At 38.0% G+C, this 13,308-nt stretch overlaps 1 protein-coding gene across 2 annotated transcripts in view; it reads left to right on the top strand.

The window, feature by feature from the left end:
• The window catches only part of SACM1L (SAC1 like phosphatidylinositide phosphatase), a 56,811-nt gene that overhangs the window by 26,081 nt on the left and 17,422 nt on the right, over nucleotides 1-13,308 (top strand). For both annotated transcript variants that reach the window (XM_032648051.1, XM_032648052.1), the window contains 7 exons: nucleotides 1,343-1,492; nucleotides 4,261-4,320; nucleotides 5,230-5,263; nucleotides 9,495-9,596; nucleotides 11,662-11,747; nucleotides 12,528-12,614; nucleotides 13,122-13,190. In XM_032648051.1, the coding sequence (XP_032503942.1) occupies nucleotides 1,343-1,492; nucleotides 4,261-4,320; nucleotides 5,230-5,263; nucleotides 9,495-9,596; nucleotides 11,662-11,747; nucleotides 12,528-12,614; nucleotides 13,122-13,190 (588 nt within the window). The remainder of the gene's footprint in view (nucleotides 1-1,342; nucleotides 1,493-4,260; nucleotides 4,321-5,229; nucleotides 5,264-9,494; nucleotides 9,597-11,661; nucleotides 11,748-12,527; nucleotides 12,615-13,121; nucleotides 13,191-13,308) is intronic.

Raw genomic sequence — 13,308 nt, 5'->3', positions numbered from 1 at the left:
GTTTATCAATTTCTATTTATCTTTTCAGAAAAACAGGTCTTAGTTTCATTGTTCTTTTCTGTTGTTTGTCCTGGGGTGTCCCGGCACTGGTGCCGGCCTGCCGGTGGGCAGGTAAGCCCCTGCACTAATAGGCCAGAAGGAGGACTCCAAAAGGGCACTTGCTAGCACCAGTGTCCTCGTGGTAGAACAAACTCCCTGAGACAGCTGTTGCCAACATCTGCATCCCCAAGTAACAGTCCCAGTTGCCTCCTGCCTCTCCAGGAGGCTCGCAAAGATCACTAAGTGGTTCTGACTTAGACTCCTTTTAAATGCCTCCATGCTAGAGGACTTGGAGCATGTGAGATTTTGTATGGGCCCTTTAAGAGTGGAGTCTCTGTTTCCTACAGTTGTCCTGCTCTCCTGCACACAAACCCTTCTGGCCTTCAAAGCCAGACATTCTGGGGGCTTGTCTTCTTCGTGCAAGATCGTTGGCCTCAGTAGCTGACGTGGAGCTCAGACCCCTTGCTCACTGGGGAGAACCTCAGCAATTGTGATTATTCTCCCCATTTGTGGGTCACCTACCTGAGAGTGTGGGTCTTGACTATACCAGGTCTCCACCCCTCCTACCCATATCTTGGTTTCTTCTTTATATCTTTAGCTGTGAAAAATCTGTTCTACTGTTCTACTAGTCTTCAGGTTTCTCTCACAGATAGTTGTTCTGTGAATAGTTGTAGTTTTGGTGCACCTGTGGGAGGAGGTGAGCTCAGGGTCTTCCTACGCTACCATCTTGGCCACTTCTCTCTCTCCTGGACTTTTCAGTCTTTGCTTTTTTTTTTTTTGGTAAAGAATTCCATTTTACTTCCCAACTAGCCCAAACCAGTAAAGTTTCTTAGGAATGAGGATGGTATTGTTCTCTCGTTATTGACTCTGTTACTGGGCCCCTCGTGAATTTATGTTTTTCTTCTGTCAAGTGAGGATAATTAATGCTAAACCAGCAAGGGGTTGCTCTGAAGATAAAGGAGAATCTCTGTAAAGTGTCTGGGGCACAGTAGGTCATAACCTAAGGTGGTGATGTTTTGGTAAAGTAACTCTTCTGCCCTTTAAAGTAAAAATTGTGAAGGATACCAATGGGAAAGGAGGTCTCCCTAATCAGTTAATATAATACCCTATGGTGTGGAGCATTGTCCATGTATCAGGAACTGTCCCAGGTCCTGGGGAAATGGTGAGCATCCTGCCCAGTCTTTGAGCCAGTGGCATTTAACAGGGCTGAACTTTCAGGTTTTTATTTTCACTCTTTTGTCATGTTGATAGATTCCTTTTCAAGTACGAGATAGACTGATTATTTGCTCTCCTTTGTTTACAGTTACAAGATAACAAAACTTTCCTAGCAATGATAAACCATGTCTTGAGTGTGGATGGATTTTATTTTTCAACAACATATGATTTGACCCATACTTTGCAGCGGCTGTCTAACACTAGTCCAGAATTCCAGGAAATGAGTCTCTTGGAAAGGGTAAGCTTAATCTTCAGTTATTATTACTTTTTTTTTAATTTTAAGGAGCTTTTCTCTATTTCATCCATAAAATACATATTGATTTTTCTCAGTCCTGGCTCTATCAGGATCATGTATGGGGCTTTGAAAGTATACCATGTTTCAAATAGACATCTCATTTCCAAATTCAGGACCCCAGAATCTGTGTATGTTACACAGACAGGATTGAGAACCACGGGGGTCCATTTTTAGAAATCTAGCTTGAACATGAATGTTGGTAATTTCCTAGCTCTCTGTGTTCTGTGTTGTAACAGTTATTAGCATTAGGAACATAATTGTACTTGTAAAATTAATGTTCTAATGGATGATGTTCTTTCTGCAGTGGTGCTTTTTATAGTTTTTACAAGTAGAAAAGTAACAACTTAAGAACTTGAAAAATATGCTTTTGTTTAGGGTGGGGTTTTTGGTTATTTTATTGACTTAACTGTATCTTTAAAACTGGACCTCAGGTGATTTCAACATAAAATTTCTGCTGTTCAGGAACCTAGATAATTGCTGCCTTGATTTTTTTGTTAGCAAAAGTAGATACGTTTAGGGGGCAGACAGCATTTAAAAGGCTGCTGTCAAAAAAAAAAAGTTGTCAGTTATCTGTTAGTTTGGACCATACGAAATTGCCACTAACTGACCATATTTGACCAATAAAAATGATCATTTTATATAGCTCAACCTATATCTTTTTTTTTTTTTGGCTGCATTGGGTCTTTGTTGCTGCGTGCGGGCTTTCTCTAGTTGCGGCGAGCAGGGGCTACTCTTCATTGCAGTGCACAGGCTTCTCATTGCGGTGGCTTCTCTTGTTGCGGAGCACGGGCTCTAGGCGCGCGGGCTTCAGTAGTTGTGGTTCGTGGGGTCTAGAGCACAGGCTCAGTAATCGCGGTGCACGGGCTTAGTTGCTCCGCGACATGTGGCATCTTCCCGGACCAGGGATCAAACCCGTGTCCCCTGCATTGGCAGGTGGATTCTTAACCACTGCGCCACCAGGGAAGTCCTAAATCGATATTTTAGTTGACTGGCTTTTTAAAGGCTTTATAGTCTAATTTTGTAAGATTATATGTAGGCTTCAATGTAAGTTTAGACGTAAGCTAAGCAATGAAGAAATTTGGCTTTTAACTGCAAAGAGACTCTTGCTTTTTTGCTACAGTCTCCATTCACTATGAAATGTCTCTCAGATGCCTGCCATGTACCAGGCACTGTACTAGCCAGCGGCCACACAGGATGAAAAGACATGCCCCTGCCTCTCGGGAGCCTGCAGTCTACTGGGGAAGTGGAAGTCCAGGCAATCACAGAACAAGGGACAATTGCTGTCACAGAGATAGGTACCCAAGTGTGGTGGGATCCTGAAGGAAGGCGGGACTCACTCTGTCTGGGGGAGTCAGGGACGACTGTACAGAGGAAGGTGGTTTTTGAGCCGAGACTTAATGATGAATAGGCCTTATTGATCAGGCGGCAGTGGGAGAAGGAGGGTTCCAGTCAGAGGCAGTGGCAATATTAGGCTAAACTGAAGAAGCCATCTCATCTGTTGGGATGAGAGGGAATTTTTTGTCAGCTAATCAGAAGAGTCAAAGTTACCATAACTTGGGGAATTACAAAAGTGATAAGTGAATCATATATACAATAAACATTTTATCTCAACTTAAAACATAAAATTTTACATTGACTGGTCAATCTTTTGATGTAGGATCATAAGCTTTCTTTGTTTTTGGTTCCTTGATTCCTAATTGTCTTTCCTGTGTAAATTATATCTATAATGCTTTCCAGTTTGAGTCTCTTTAAAGATTTTGACACAGAGCAGTCTGTTTGCAGAATACCATATATTTTTACTATGTTTCTCCAGTCTTTTATAGTTGCCATTTTTACTCCTAATTCAACAGTTTTGTTCTTAGCAACTTGCCTTTTATCAAGTTCTGTTGTAAATCATTCAACTTTATAGAAAGATCAGTTTATTTTTAAGTCATATTTCATTGATTTATAAAATAGTTAAATTATGTTATGAATAATAAGAAAAATTGGCACAAACTGATTGGGAACACACAGTTCAACTGGTTATGCCTGAGTGCAAGAGCCACTCCTCGTGACTTTCTGCTGGGGATGGGGGACAGGGAGTGTCCGTTGCTGTGTTTCATAAAGAGAATGAAGAGAATTGGTTAGTCTACTGAGTTGTTGAGGGAGTTTCTTCTGTATAGTTTGAAAGTCAGAGTGGCCAAAGATGAGAGCAGAGAGTTAAGTAGGGGTTGCCAGATTCCAGGACTGGTTAGGCCATGTGAAGATTTGGTTCTTTAGATGACTGTGAGCCAGTGAAGAATTTCCAGCAGACAGGAGACGTGTCATGTTAGACAACAACTGCTGGCAGCATGTGGAGGAAGAGTGTGAAGGGCCAGGCTAAGGCTTGAGGCGAGGGAGGCTGTTTTAGTAGTTGGGATGCAGTCAGGTGTTAGCCAGGGGTGGTGAGAAAAGATATGTAGAAGAGGAAATGGATCTGGAAGGGGATTTAGGACTCGGTGATTGATTAAATATAAGAGAAAGAGCCTGCGGGGACTGCCAGGTTTCTGTATGGGCCAGCAACACTGGCTTGAGGCAACGAGACAGGGATACCCGAAGTGTTCTTTTTGCAACATGTCAAAGAGACCTGCTCCTAGCCACCAGGTGGAGACATTGATTGTTATACTTTTCTTTCTGTAGAAACTCAAATTGGCAGGAGATACTGAATATTAATTTTAAAACTTCTCTCTTAGGCAGACCAGCGGTTTGTATGGAATGGTCATCTTCTAAGAGAACTTTCTGCTCAGCCAGAGGTAATGTATACTAAATAAAACCAGCTTATTTGTTACAGTTCAAGCTTTAATTGAATACATGTTATAAAATGGCTACCTAATCGCCAAGGATTTTGGTAAAGAATTCTAATTTAACTCTGTTTATAACTTACGGACTTTGATCCGATCTACCCTCCCACATCATTGTAGGTTGAAGAAGCCTAATTATTTTACTCAGATCTTCTATAGAAGCCTTAAATAAAGAAAAAAATAGCTCCATATAAATACATTGCTTTCTATAAGTGAGAGAGAGAGAGTGGGTCTTGGTAGATGAATAATGTTAGAAATCGGGCCAGAGCTAATTCCCCAGGCAGTGGAGAGCTTTGCATTTGTCTTCCTGTGGGAACCTGACTCCCTTCAGTCACCCAGGATAGACTTGCATAGGTGTCACCTTCCTTTGTTCTTGGTTTATACAAATGAGATGTAAACAAGGAGGCCACCTAGGAAGCATAATGTATTGAATCTAGGTAAACAGAGTTGCCTAATGGCATTATCTCTTGGCATTTGCTTTGCTTTTTTGGGAAAAGTAGTTTAAACTGCAAACCCTTAATGTGGAGATATCTTTTCCCTGGAGCAGTGAACTTGTTGCGGGCAAAGACTGAAAAGGAGGGAGATAAACATCCTGCAACTTCATGTAGTTTTATTAGTGTTCCAAAATCTGCAAATGTTCAAGCCCAAATGATTGTAGCACATACTTAAATTTTTTTAATTAAAAAGACAACGTTACACTAGAGAAATGTCTTTAAAATTAAAAGTTACCCATAAGCTTACTACTTTGTTTTATTTGTATATTACCTCCCCATCTGTAAATATATTTTATATACTGCTTCTTTTTGTTTATTATTTTTGAAGTATATTTATTCCTAAACATAACATACATCTTCATTTCAGGTCCATCGGTTTGCTCTTCCGGTATTATATGGCTGTATCCTTACATATTACTCTTTAGTCTTCTAGCAGCCTTTATTTAAATGTTATTAGAATTTAGATTTAAAGACAGTCTCAAATATTACATGAGGAATTAGTAGAAATCTCTTTTGATAATAATATCAAACCATTAACATAAAATCTTAGAATACTGGTTGTAAATGACCATTGTTTTTTTAGTAGAATAAACTCTTTAGACTGACTAATGCTCTCTGGGGCTGGTGTTTTAAAAGAAGAAATATGTCCACTGTGTTTTGGCTTTATTAGACTTTGTACCAATAAACAAGAATAGTTTTAGCCTACTGAAAATTTTCCTTAGCAATTAAAAAAGTTAGACTTAGGAACTAGGGTAACCAGCAAGTTGGAGAGGAGAATTACAATTAAAAATTATATTTGTCATTTGAAATAGCCACAGAAAAATGAAAATACATGGTGTGCAAAGAATGATGCTTGGGGTGAGGTGTAGTACAAATACAAAATGAGTAATGGTTATCTAATTGTAAGTTCATTTTTAAAGCTAATCTTTATCATAGAAATCATAATAAAAATAGGGACGCAAAGTGAGCTGGCTGTTAAAGGGTAAGCACAATGTGCTGATGAGTGCCTGTAGTCAGGACTCTGCCCTGCAGAAACTGAGGGGGTCTTTCTATCACATACCCCCAAAGAAGCTTATTAACTAACACACAGTCTGTGATTTATTTGTTCATTATGTTAGTATGATTTCCTTAAATTATTATGCTTGTTATACTTAAAAACAGAAAAGTAATGCAGGAAACATTTTCCACAGTTGTGGGGGAATAAAAATCAGAAAATGTCAGAACAAAAGCTCTTGTTTATTTTCCCTGGAGCTCTCTAAGTTCTCCTAAGGATTAAATAATAACAAGCGTACTATTTAGGTAGTGCTTTAAGGGTTTGGGCCAATTGTGTGTATGTTTTTTTAATTCCAAAATGAGATTGTGAATGGGCAAATAATAACAAAGGAGATTATAGAACACTTTTTCTAGGTGATTTTAGAAAGTTTATCTATTTAGCTTTAAATCTGAAGTTTTACATTGGCTTTTGTTTAGTGTAGCTTTTTGACTAGACCTGTCCTCAGATGTTTCCTGTACTTAGAGAGAGATCAGCAAGAAAAAAGGGCCCAAGGTGGGAGTGTGACTGGAGCAGAGAATGGACAGGGAGTAGGAGCTGTGTTCAGAGAGGCTGCTGGACCCACGTTATGCAGGGCCTCAGAGGCTTTGTCTTTTACTTTAACTGTTAAGGGAAACTATTGGGGTTTGAGTAGAGGATTGTCATGGTAAGACAGGATCACTCGGACAGTGATGTAGAGAATATGCCAAAGGTGAGCAGGGGAGGATGCAAGGAATAGCTAGGAGCAGTTGTAGTAATCTGGATGGAAGGTGATGTTGCCTGGGACCAGGGCGGTAGCTGATGGTGATGAAAAATGGTCAGGTTCTAGATATGTTTTGAAAGTGCAGCTAAGAGGATTTTCTGACAAATTATACATGGGGAATGAAGGAGGGTTGAGTATGAGTCTTAAGGTTTTTGGCCAGAGTAAGTGGAAGGAAGCCATGCATTGTGGTGGGGAAGAGCCGAGGTGGAAGGCAGGCCAGAGTATCTGGACTTCTATTTGGACATGTTGAGCTTGAGATTTCTGTAAATATCCAAGTAGAGATTGTCAAGAAGACATAGATTAATGGAACTGGAGTTTAGGAGAGAAGTCCATGTTGGAGACGTAAATTTTTTTTTTTTTTTGGAGACATAAATTTGAAAGTCCTCAGGGTACAGATGGCATTTAAAGCCATGAAGTGGGATGAGATCATCAAAGGAAGAAATGTATATAGAGAAGAAAAAGGTGTGGAGAAAGAAGACAGCCTGAAGGGGGTTCTAGATAGTGAATAAATGCTAGAGCCACGGACTACAGGCCTCAGGACAAAGGACTTCTGAAGTGGGGGAACCAAAGTAAGTGAACTGAAAGGACGAGTCATATAGAGTTACTCTAAGATTTGAAGTTGGAAAAATGAACCAGCAAAGGCAAGTGAGGAAGAGAAGAACCAACCAAGTGAGAGTAGTGTCCCAGAAGCAAATGAAAATAAGGTTTCCAGGCAGAGTCTCATCAGCTGATATGCTGCTGGTTGTTTAAAAATGACCATTAGATTGAGAGTCCACCTACCGATGCAGGGGACACAGGTTCATGCCCCGGTCCGGGAAGATCCCACATGCCATGGAGCCGCTGGGCCCGTGAGCCATGGCCGCTGGGCCTGCGCGTCCGGAGCCTGTGCTGCGCAACGGGAGGGGCCACAACAGTGAGAGGCCTGCATACCGCAAAAAAAAAGACCATTAGAGAGGGAGGTTATGTTCCTGTTTCTCCCACTTCTCCCCAAATGGGGGCTGTTACCAGATGCTGGGAAGAAAGATTTTGGAGAAGGTGGGAGCACAGTCACATGCTGGAGCAATGTCCTTGAGTGTGTGAGGGGGTGGGGTCTAGTACACAGGTCGAAGGCCTGACATAGACAGCTTATCCACCATCCAGCTCATCCGCCCTAGTAGAAAGGAAGCAGCTATGGTGGACGTGGAGGCTAGTAGGTAGATAGATGTGGGAGCATGTGGATGGCTTTTATTTTCACAGTGAAATTGGAAGCAGTGCCATTAGCTGTGAGTAGTAGCTGGAGGTTGAGGAGAAAGTGTGAAATGGGCATCCCAAGTGGGAGTGCATGGCCCTGAGAGTCACTAATTGATAAAAGATCAGAAGTAAATACATCAACATTTTAAAAGTTGTGTCATGGTGGTGGGATTCTGCATGATTTTTCTTTTTCTTTCGTTCCTTACATGCTTTTGGATGGATATTCATCTTGTAATCAGAAGAAAATGATTCATAAAACAGACATATTCCATGCTATACTCAGTTCTCTCAGAGGCAGACTCCATGTCTGATTCATCTTTGTGCCCTGCTCCAAATGAATGAATGAGTAAATACGGCTTTGGAGTCTTCTCTAGTACTGTGGTTTGAGAATTGGGAGCTCAAGATGACTCATTATTAAGTCTGATGATACCAGGTGATAGAGAGGGATGAATCACAAGAAATTCATATTGCTAGTATCATTTGGTACCACTATTTTGAAAATTATTTGGCATTTCCTTATGGATTTACCAGGCCTTCCCCTCTACATACACAATACATTTATACAGGAGGTTTTTCAAAAATGTTTACGGCCCCACTGTTAGAGCAAACTCTGAGCACCACGAGTTCCATCAGCAGAAGAATTAGGGCTGTTGTGGTATGGTTCTTATAGATTGCGCACAACAATGAAGAGGACCAAACTACTGCTTCATGCAGTGCAAGGATGACTCTTAGATACTTACTGGGGGCATAAACAAGGACTTGAAGCTTTTTAAGAGTGTTGTGCCATTTTTATAAAACTCAAAAGCAAGCTGTGTGTTTTCACGTCATGGTTGCATATAATGAAACTAAGAAGGCAGGGGAATCGTCTCCACAGGGCTTCTGGGGAAGAAGGCAGTTGGATGGGATGAAGAAGGAACAGATATTAGATTCAGGGCTTTGATACTTTTTGCAAGTTGGAGGTAGGTTTATAGATATTTATTTTATTATGCTCTTAATGCTTTATAATGGATGAATCAAATTATATTAAGCAAAATGTTATGTATAGGAAATAACCATAGGGCAAACCCAAACCTATGAAGAAGAGAGAGATACATTCTGTTTCTGAATAATCTTTAATTTACAGTTTGATCTGTAAATCTTTATATACTTAGCAAGTTATTGGTAATTATAATTATGCATATAATATAAACTTCAGTAGCTTAGTGTTTTTCCCCCCTTTTTTCCACTTCTTATTGGAAGGTTAATCTATTTTAAATGTATAAGTCTTTCATTCAAAGATTTTTTTGTGATATGGTTAATATTTAATTCTTTACTTGCAGAAAGTGGTTAAGACTATCTGGGAAAGGAAATCATATTATTTAAATAGAAACACTGTAATGAACCACTTAAACACACTGACTGTATGTCATTATAGGGTTACTGACTTGACAAAACTTCACAATCAGTACTAAAGGCTTGTGAATATTCATGAGGAACCAAAAATTTGCATATTCTCCTTTTTATTTTCTAAAGGCAGAGTCATTCTTACTAGGGTAGATGGATTCAAATTTCATCTGAAAATAATACATATGATTTTGCAATATGTTATATTTTTCTTAATGTAGTTAAGTTATTACTATGCACTCATGTTCTATTAATGGAAAATACTTTGATTGGATTCTCATCTCGAGGAGGAGTTGTTTCAGAGCTGGTGTCCGCTATTATGTAAGAGGTGAGATTAATTTTGTCAGCACGATTTGGTACTGGGTTATATCTATCTCTAATTAATGTTTGGCTCATGGTAACATGAATGTAACCTTTTGTATTTTATTTGTTTCATTATCATTTGATAGCCTTGCTAAATATTTGTCTCCTGCTTCATTATGATAATTAGGTAGGTCTTCTGTACTTTACTCCAGCTACTGTAGTTACATTGCAGATGTTAATGAGACACTGTAGGCTGCTTCTTACTGCTTTAAGAGGAATTGATCATGTTATTTGCTGGATGTCTGAGAGCATAGCTGAACTCACTATAGTTTTCAATAACCTAAACTCATATCAGAAAGTATTTTCTTATATTGCTCTTGGTTTCTTTGCATGTATGAAGCTAGACATTTGACCTTATGCCTTCAACTTTGAAGATTTACATTTGAGCATTTATTCTTTAGGCTTTGTGCTAGCAACACGCTAATTTGCTTAAACGAAGCTTTTAAAATCTGTATTAGAAGTTACTGTCATTATGAAAATGAGTTTCCCGAACTCTTGTTTTTTTTTTTAAGCCAGAGTATATCAGAGTAGAATCCTATGGACCCTTAGGTAAATCATAGAAGTTTTGGGCCAGGAAGTTGTAAAAGTCATTTGGTTAATCTCCTTTAGTATAGGTGATATAGCAGAGGAAGAAAGACATTTAGTGAGTGACCTGGCCAAGATCACACAACCAGGATTAGAGTTAGCAATGCCCTTGTATCTAGATTTTCTTGGTTGGAATCATGTTTTTTAATTAAAAGTTTTGAATTGGTAATGCAGTCACATAGATCAGGCATCAAAGGTATAAAAAGATACGCAGTTAAAAAATATTTCTCATTTCTGACTTCGTCTGCTGCATCTTACCTCCCGACCAGCTGATCTGTTGTTAGTTTACTTATCCTTCAGATAATTTTTATGCTATTCCAAGTATGTTCTCCTTCTTTTGCAGACAGTGGTTGTATACTGTGTACATTTTCTTGCACCTTGGGTTTTTTTAACTTATATATTGGAAATCGCTTCATAAAGATGTCTTGTACGCTCACTCGCTCTCACACACACAATCTCACTCTTATTCTCCATCTCACTTTTTAAAATAACTACTTTAAAATAACTAAAATATTTTATTTATTTAAAATAATAAAATATTATTCCTTAATGGGAATTCTGGACAGAACCAAGTATAGCCCATGCTTCTGACAAGTAATTTTAGAACGTACTGAGAAGGCATTTTATTGCTGATTTGACTATAATTTTTTTCCCTTCTGTTAATATGTTAACAGAAACACTGATGTTATATGTTACACCTCAAAATGTTATATGTTTTAGAAGTACGTCAGATAGAAAGAATGTTGAGAAATATTTGAGATCATTAAAAATCTGTTGGGTTTTTTTTTTTTTTTTTTTGTCCTAATTGAGTCAGGGACTCGCTTGAAAGTTGCCTTTGCTTAGCAAGCTTTTCTTATGTAAACAAGATAGTAAGGTAATGCTTCAAACATTTGAAAGAATTAACCAAATCAAGGATAAATATTTAAGGGCAATACTTTTCAAATTAGTTTTTATGGGTATATCCATGGAGTTGTAGAAATTGTAGGATCATATACAGTTGTGCTTTCATTTTGGTAATTAAAATTATACGCATCTGCTGGACCATTTGCATAATTATAACAAAATACTGTTAACGTAATGGCCCACATTTGCATTTAATATTGTGTTTAATGGTGTTAACTTCCAAAATTGGGATCTATGGGTATACTGTCAGAGGTTTTTGAGAACTTGTTTTTTCTTTAAAATGTGTCCAAAATTTGAGAAACACTGTTTTAGAGGGATTGTGTATATATAAACAATTGGTATATTAAATAGCAGCCGACATTACTTGTTTGTTACTAGGTCGTTAATACTCCCTTTAAGCCTGTTTAAGTGAGTGAGCTTTGTGAGCTTTCTGATGGTGGGCTATGCATTTGTTTGAAATTTAGTTTTCAAGTTAGAGTGAATTAGTGAGTTTCTGATGTTTTTCTTATGTAATAAATATAGTTAATTTTTTTCCAATTCAGGAATTGATTCTGAAGGCCATGCAGCTAACTTTGTAGAAACAGAACAAATTGTGCACTACAATGGGAGCAGAGCTTCATTTGTACAGGCAAGTTAACGTGTCTGTTAGGCAGCCAGCCAGTTGGTCTCTTCTACTTGGATTGTAATTTCCTGACATATTGTTGAAATTTCTCTCCTTTTAAAAGTAATATCGTTGTCTACAATATGGAAAGAGTTCACCCCAAACAAGGATATTCCATTAACCTGGCACTCAGTTGCTGACGTTTTCTGCCCTTGAATTAAATAAATCCCTAAAGGAGAGGGTAGGGTAGGAGGTGCAAGGGTTATGGAAATGGAGCCTCTCGTCTGCTTAATCCCTTAGACTTCTTCAGGGCAGTGACGACAGGACAAGCAGCTGGCTTATGACTGACTTTACCTGCCTTGCATTCATTGTGACATAATATCTGGGTTGTGGATCACTTACTGCTCCAGAGTATTAATGGCTAAAAATATTTTTAAGTTCATAAACATATTCTTTTGAGAATGAATAAAGCAATTTCTAGTTTTATTATAATGCCAAATTATATACCAGATGTAACTTGGTAATTTTTACTTGTAGATAAAAATTGATTTATTTTAGAATTTAGGAGAAACACAACTGTCTACTACACAAGTGCATGTATATAAAATCAGAAAAAGTCCTTTCCAAATGCATGCCCCAAAATACGAGTTTTAGGAGCCGGCATGCATGGATTTCTTTCATAGTTAGTAGATTGCATTTTTATTTTTTCTTTTGCAGTCATTGATATTGTATATACCGCTGACAATAAGGTGAGAAAAACAAGTTTGTGCATATGTTTCTTTTTACATATCTTTTCTTTTCTTTTAGACTCGAGGATCAATACCACTTTACTGGTCTCAAAGACCAAATCTCAAGTACAAACCACTGCCACTGATCAACAAAGTAGCAAATCATGTGTGTATCTTCCATGCTTTTTTCATTGGCTATAAATAGAAGCTTAGTGGCATTATAGTTTGCGTATAGAGCATGTATTTATTTCTTATAAGTCAGATTTCAACATCTTTGAGGCCTTTCTCCTTGGTTCTGGCACTTAGCGAGCTTATAAACCAAAGGGCTGTGTATGTGGCATGTTAGAAATGTGGAAAAACAAACTGAATGACACGGTAAATTTAGATTTTAGAGATCTCAGTAAGATTTGCAGTCTTACACTGTTTAGAATATTTAGTGTATTCTGTTTGACATGCTCAGAAATAAAATAGTAATATTGTAGCTCAGAGTAGAACGGCTTATAATTACTACTCACTACATGGTATTTAGAATATCTAGAAGACATAGTCCACCTTAATGTCATTCTCTTGAATATAGAGATAGGACATTTAAGGAGACACTTTTAAACATCTTATAAGTATTCTTATAATGTAATCTGGTAAAGTATATAACTCTTTTTTTCCCCCTCTCTAGATGGATGGTTTCCAAAGGCATTTTGATTCACAAATAATTATTTATGGAAAACAAGTCATAATCAATCTGGTATGTTTCTTACATTTTGGGGGGAATAAAACCTTAGCATCCTTTTTTTTTATTAAACAAAATTTATCATTTTAACATTTTTAAGTGTGCGACTCAGTGGCATTAAATATTTTACAGT

This window comes from Phocoena sinus, chromosome 11 (assembly GCF_008692025.1).
Source record: "Phocoena sinus isolate mPhoSin1 chromosome 11, mPhoSin1.pri, whole genome shotgun sequence".
Taxonomy (NCBI): Eukaryota; Metazoa; Chordata; class Mammalia; order Artiodactyla; family Phocoenidae; genus Phocoena; species Phocoena sinus.
This window is presented reverse-complemented; position numbering and strand designations above follow the sequence as displayed.